The sequence below is a fragment of the Bufo gargarizans genome, chromosome 2 (assembly GCF_014858855.1).
Source record: "Bufo gargarizans isolate SCDJY-AF-19 chromosome 2, ASM1485885v1, whole genome shotgun sequence".
Lineage (NCBI taxonomy): Eukaryota > Metazoa > Chordata > Amphibia > Anura > Bufonidae > Bufo > Bufo gargarizans.
This window is the reverse complement of record NC_058081.1, coordinates 364,204,709-364,211,962: the sequence shown is the minus strand read 5'-3', so window position 1 is coordinate 364,211,962 and position 7,254 is coordinate 364,204,709. Positions and strand designations below refer to the sequence as shown.

The window sequence follows — 7,254 nt, the reverse complement described above, 5'->3', positions numbered from 1 at the left end:
CGCTGTCTTATCAGAGTTTTCTTGAATTTTTATGCACTTGGAAAAGCCGTGCGAAGATTTCTGAATCCATTTACTGTCAGTGTCACTAAATTCAAGGTGGAGTTCTTTTCCCCACTCAGCAACCCAGGGCGGTACGCTAGAATAGCTCTCACTTAGAATCTGCCTATAAATGAGGGTGGTGCATTTATGAGGTAAATTTGGCAGCAGAACATAATTCTCCAACCATGATGGATCAGGGAGAGGGGTAAATTTGGAAATCATAAACTGCTTACAAGCATTCTCAAAGTCATTTCTTTGAATTAAATCTTTACCAAGGGCAGGTACACCCAAGAGGGCAGTATAGAAGTCGGAAGTGATCTGTAACCCTTTCAAATCTCCTAATCTGTGATGTGACATTGATAGCCAAATGTCTGATGGAGATTTAATTTGTGGGAACAGTAGTGTGGGGATAACTGAGATAGGAGCTAAGGGAGAAATCTTGTCCTGAGCAGATGTTAAGACCAAAGACTTATGGCAAATATGCAGCATTCCTCTGGTGAGTACGCTATCTACTTTGGTCCCTTCTCCTGTCCTCTCAGGTGTCCATAACCTATGGAACAATTCCTTACCCAACAGGGCCAATTCTAAATCTACATGCATACAGAATGTCTCTTGTCTGGCCAGTTTAAGCCACCTTTCCAAACTAATAGCCTGTATATAGGTTGATAGGTCAGGGAGGGAGATACCCCCATGTTTCTTTCTTTGGGAAAGAAGGTGAAAGGACATTCTAGTGCGCTTCTTATCCCACAAATAACTGCTCATGATGGATTGTAGTTTATTAATGAAACTAACAGGTACCGATATGGGTAGGGCTCTCAAGGTATACATTATCAGCGGCAGGATGTAGGTGGTGAGGACATTTTTCCTGCCTAGCCAGGTTAGGAAAGGAGAGCTGCTCTTAGAGAGAATAGAGGTGACTTTGGAGAGTAGCGGGGGGGAATTAAGACTAAACAACCACTTGGGGTCCATCGGGATCGTCACCCCCAAATATTTTATTGCTTGTGTAGGCCACTTGAATGGTGTGAGGGCTTTGACCTTAGTACGCAGGACAGCTGGGAGGGAAACGCCAAGGGCCTCCGACTTATCGAAATTTATCTTAAAATTTGAGATAACCCCAAAAGTTTCGAAAATCTGAATAACCTCCAGCAAAGCCTCTTCAGGATTTGACAACAGGAGCAGTAAATCATCAGGAGCAGTAAATCTGCCTAGTTTCACTCCTTTGGTTGTGGGGGATTGGCGGAACTTAAGAAGAAGCGTCTTTAGGGTGAGTACAAACAAGGTGGGGGAAATGGGCATCCTTGACGAGTACCGTTTCTAATTTGGAAGGCGTTCGATAGGGTGCCGTTGACTAGTGCTCTCGCAGATGGTGCAGAGTATAGATATCTCTGATGAGGCCTTCAGGGAAGCCAAAGGCTTGTAGTACTTTCTCCATATAGGCCCAGCTAACCCTATCGAACGCCTTCTCCGCATCTGTGCCCAGGAGTACAAGAGGGGACTTAGATTTGATGGCGTGGGTGATCGCATGTATGACTCTACTGATATTATGCCTACCCTCTCTACCTGCAACGAAACCTACCTGTTCTTCACCCACAAGCCCAGGGAGCAACCCTGACATCCTGCTGTTAAGCAGTTTAGCCCACCACTTCAAATCGGTGTTCAGCAGTGAAATCGGCCTGTAACTTCCACATGCTTCCTTATCCTTCCCTTGTTTATGGATAATCGTTATGTGCGCTTCCTAGGCTTGTGGGGTCAGAGAGCCACCTGTAAGGAGGAGATTGCATGCCGTGACAAAATGTGGGACTAAAATATCTTTATACTTTTTGTAATATGAGCTTGGAAAACCGTCAGGTCCAGGACTCCTGCCTGAAGGGATAGACATTAGAACCTTTTCTACCTCTTTCGTTGTGAACGGTTGAAGCAGCTGATGTATATCGACCTTGGGTTGTTAATAGAGCTAAGGAACTCCGACGTGCGTGTCTCGATTTGCTGGCTGGAGAGGGGTATTGGGAGGTTATACAGATTTGAATAAAAGGAGCAAAACTCCTGAGCTATCGCTGGAGTATTAATAAGTCGGGGGCCTGAGGCTGATTTGATGGCTTGAATAAAGGATTTATTTCTTTGGTTCTTAATAAGGTTGGAGACTAACTTAGAACCCCTATTCCCATGAAGGTATTGTTTGAAGCGCAATACGAACATTCAAAAAGTCAGTGACCTTATGCCTCAAGCACTTAAGCAGAACCTCAATGTTAATAAGACCTCCCTGAGATCAGATGTCAGCTCAGACCCCAAAGTAAATGACCCCCTCAATCAGACCTCAGATAAGAGCCCCATGCCTCTCATCATCCCCATTATCAACCATGATGCCTCTCATCATCACCATTATCATCCATGATGCCTCTCATATCCCCCATTATGATTCTCATCACCTCATTGCCTCAGATCAGCCCCAAGTTTCATAAAATAAAAAAGCACTTACCTCTCTGGCTCCTGGATGCTGCTGCTCCTCACCACCCGCGCTCTGTGTTCCTCCTGCTGTCGGCTGTGCTGTGAACTGGCATGCACATAGTGACTTCACCCTCCTACCTATTTTTGCTACGGGCAACGAAAATGCTATCGCACTGTACATGTGAGCCCGCACCTGGAAGAGCCAATATCAGGGGGCTAAAGAGCCGCATGTGGCTCTAGAGCCGCAGGTTGCTGACCACTGAACTATACCATACTGTAGTTCAAAATACTGTACCAGCAGAATCAAATAGCACAGTGCCCCTAGTAGTAATAAGGCCCCCTCCTGTGGCTCCAGTAGTAGTAGTGCCCCAGTAGTTCTCCCAGTCATATTAATGTCCACTATAGTGCCTCCAACAATAATAATTTGCCCCATTGTGCCCCCAATAATAATAATGCCCTCTATAATAACCCTTAGCAATACTAATGCTCCTCTAGTGCCTGCAGTAAAATTAATTCCCTCTATTTTGGCACAATATATATGTATAGTCAAGTTCATATACACTATAAATGTGTGTGGTGCTAAACATGTCTACTCTAAAGAAAGAAAAGGATATTCTCCCATTGTCTGATAGGTGCGGGGAAATGAATGGGGAAATGCGCAGCCGCCCTCTTTTCATTTCTATGGGGCCGGCGAAAATAGCTGAGCGTTCTCTCTATTCAGAATGCATGGGGATAAAACTGATCAGTTATTTTCCAGTATTGAGCCCCTAGGACAGAACTCCGTGCCGGAAAAGAAAAGCGCTAGTGTAAAAGTACCCTTCGAATAATCAATGTCAAAATATCAATGGGAATTGAAGGAATAGGAACTCTTATATTGGAATTTTATCATTATTAATTATGCCCGTTATAAATAATGTATGAAACATTAGTCACAATTCAGACACATCCAGCTTTATTTTCCTGTCAGAAAAGAGTGCAAGGATTACATCAAAATACTCCAGTCTCTGCTAGCTACTAACGAGAAACACACCACAAAATTAGAAACTATTCAGAGGGCAGATGATATTATACATAGTGACAATGGATGTACAGGTTAGAAAAAGTAGTGTAGAGAAGTCCATTAGAGAATTTGGCACTATAGTCTGGGTACAGCACATACTTACACCTTCAGCTGAGGTTTATGGGGGCACATATAGCAGCATATCACAGTTCAGAAAGCTCTACACAGTTCTCACTACAAAAGAAATGATTTCAGTTTCAGAAATACATGGAAAATCTCTGAACTAGACCCTTAAGGATCCAGCTCGACAAACAACAATGTATACACCATCATGATATTTCATTTTTATGAATGTAGTGCTGGCCTGACCCTTGTGTACAAACTGACTGGCTGTGGAGGCTGCAGTCCGGTTACAAAAATGCAATTATGGCTTATGAAAATGCAATGTATGAAGTCTATCAAGGCAGCTGGATGTTACTCTTGTCTGTAGCACAGTCAGTTTTAACCATGATGATAGAGTGAGCTTTTATTGAATACCATAAGCTTAAGCAGGTTTAGCAAGAACAAAAATAGTAGCATTGCCTGGATAGGGCTCTTCGAGCCACAAAATCACAGTCACTTCTATTCTACACATAAGTTGCTCATAGGGACGACACAGGAAAGCTTGCCGCCATTATAATGTGAATTTAAATCATCTTCAAGCTACATTAACGTATTATCCTTAATAAAGTATCTTACTACATTTAAAAGAAATTCTCAAAACTAGTGCAAAGAAAGAGAAAGAAGCTGCTCATAGCAACAAGTAGACATCAAGTCTCGTTTCTCAGTGTTTTTTGGCAACATGAATGTAGCAACCTGATTAGTTACTATGGGCCACTGCTCCAGTCATTCCTTGCATTAGTCATTATTCTGGCGGGGCGATGGTAAGTCTGATTCAGTAGAACCATGGTTGAGAGTGCAAGAGATTTATCCTTAAAGGGGTATTCCAAGATTAGTATGGTTTCTAAAAGATAAGCTCATGTAGTTGCTTCCCCATGCTTTTTTTTTCCTTTTGACTTTTCTGACCCATTTTGACCACGTAAACCAATCCACCTGGTTTGTTTCCATCCTGTATGCAGCACTTCCTATTTCTGTATCCAACCAAACCTATTATGCTTTTCTCCGTTCTCTGCCACAGCTTCAGCACCGCCCCTAACAACTTCCAGCTAGTTTATAGCTCCTCCCACCAGCTAGCTATATAGACACTTCCCTATCACTGCCCCATCCATGGACATAACATTACTGGGAAAAAGAAAGAAATATGTTCCAAAACTACAGCTACCATCATAAACAATTATTTTAAATGATGCTGATACAAAGCGGAAAACCCCTTTAATACGGACAGTAAAATACATTCCAATACTGAGCTAGGAAATTCTTTTTCAAATAAAGCGTGATATATTCCCCTGGCTACTAGTGTGCAATGACAAGGTCCCATTAAAATGAATAATTACTCTACTTCTAATCCCATCAATTTCTAGATATATCCATTTATTTTTGCCTACAGCGCTACAAATGCTATATTCCTGGATTTTCTAATCTCAGAGTGTTAGCTCTAGCTATTCTATGGCAGCGTCATCTACCTGGGGTTCTGTATATTTCTAATAGCAAGCCTGCATCTGGATCCTTCCATTACATAACTGCTCTTTCCGCTAGTTCAGTCTCCGGCACATTGCACACTTGTGAAGGGAGCTATCCCGCATTACTCCTGTCCATACTATAGTAGATTGAGCTCCCTTTGAGAAGCACACAGTACCACTGTGCCAGCTCACAAAAAACAATGACTATTATAAATGAGCAATAAGCAAGCCATTCAGTTGCATATGTCTGCATTTTCTATCAATAGATTATTGAATTTGGCAATGTTAAAAAAAAGAATTCTCTTTGCACTTTTGTTTCCTATCTTTACATTGCAGATAGACAATAAACATTGAACATGCCTTTGTACAAGGTTGTGACTCGGTTACAAATTAACGATAACAATGCACAAAAAAGAAACATCTTGCTGTTCATTAAAGACTCCTGAAGTTTTTAGCTTCGCATCTTAAATGTGGCACCTCATCTGAGCCATGCCCAGGGCTCTAGGAACACCGATGTCCCTTGTTCTGCTTGACCTTCTAGTGACCGTCAGTTTTACTAGCCTTGCTATCATGATTAATGGATCCTGAAGAAAGCCATGGAGAGACAGATCTTGAGCTTGTCTGCTTAGCCATGCTGTAGTGGCTAATTACAGTGTAAAATCTTCCTCGTGAGTTGGAATCCTGTGCAGAGTAGTAGGCATCCAGTGAGGAGGGTATGCATCGCTTATGCTGTAATGGGAAGAAAATAATTGCCTTTTAATGGAATCCTTGGCATAAACAGTGATTTACACACTCTGTGTAGGCTATATGGTAACCTCTGGACACATATAATAGTGACTATACTGCCTCTCAACCACGTGGACACAATGAAACATTAAACAAATAAAACTAAAGATTGGGATACAAAATCAAAGAAACACAGGATGAAAACAACATAACACACAACCAAAAGGATTCCCAGTAACATCCGGTTTATCAGACCACCATGCCAACTGTTTAATTATATGTGTACTGTATATACAGTTGTGTTCAAAATAATAGCAGTGTGTTTAAAAAAGTGAATAAAGCTCAAAATCCTTCTAATAGCTTTAATTTCCATACAGACAAATGCATTGGGAACACTACACATTCTATTCCAAATAAAAACATGGAGAAAAATATATCAAATGTGTGTTGTTCCTCTAAAAAAAAAATGAAGAAAAGTGAATATTTGACTGTTAAAAAAAAAATAGCAGTGTTTGTATTCTTCTGTACAAACTCAAACATTCACTATATAAACTGAAAAAATGTTTGAAGATTTTGCTTTCCTTTGAACCACCTAACTAATATTTCGTTGAATAACCACTGTTTCATGCGAACTGTGTTGCATGGAGTCAACCAACTTCTGGCACCTGTGAACAGGTATTCCAGCCCAGGATGATTGGACTACTTTCCACAGTTTTTCTCTATTTCTTGTTTTTTCCTCAGAAAATGCATTTTTTTATGTCACCCTACAAGTTTTCTATTGGATTAAGACCTGGGGATTGGGCAGGCCACTCCATAATGTCAATCTTGTTGGTCTGGAACCAAGATGTTGCACATTTACTGCTATATTTGGGGTCGTTGTCTTGTGGGAACTCTGGAGCAATGGAAGAAGGTCATGTGGTCTGATGAGTCCAGATTTAACCTGTTCCAGACTGATGGGCGCATCAGGGTAAGAAGAGAGGCAGATGAAGTGATACACCCATCATGCCTACTGTACAACTCTGTGGGGGCAGTGCTATGATCTGGGGTTGCTGCAGTTGGTAAGGTCTAGGTTCAGCAACAGTATGTGCTCCAAGAATTAGGTCAGCTGACTACCTGAACATACTGAATGACCAGGTTATTCCATCAATAGACAATGCCAGGATTCATCGGGCTCAAATTGTGAAAGAGTGGTTCATGGAGCATGAGACATCATTTTCACACATGGATTGGCCACCACAGAGTCCAGATCTTAACCCCATTGAGAATCTTTGGGATGTGCTGGAGAAGGCTTTGAGCAGCAGTCAGACTCTACCATCATCAATGCAAGATCTTGGTGAAAAATTAATGCAACACTGGATGGAAATAAATCTTGTGACATTGCAGAAGCTTATTGAAACAATGCCACAGCGAATGCGTGCCGTAATC

General features: G+C 41.6%; 1 protein-coding gene across 2 annotated transcripts in view; it reads right to left on the bottom strand.

Annotated features, from left to right (window-relative positions):
* Window positions 1–3,431: 3,431 nt before the first annotated feature.
* The window catches only part of NSG2 (neuronal vesicle trafficking associated 2), an 86,792-nt gene continuing 82,969 nt past the window's right edge, over window positions 3,432–7,254 (bottom strand). For both annotated transcript variants that reach the window (XM_044277525.1, XM_044277526.1), the window contains exon 5: window positions 3,432–5,832. In XM_044277525.1, the coding sequence (XP_044133460.1) occupies window positions 5,641–5,832 (192 nt within the window). In that variant the 3' untranslated portion in view covers window positions 3,432–5,640. The remainder of the gene's footprint in view (window positions 5,833–7,254) is intronic.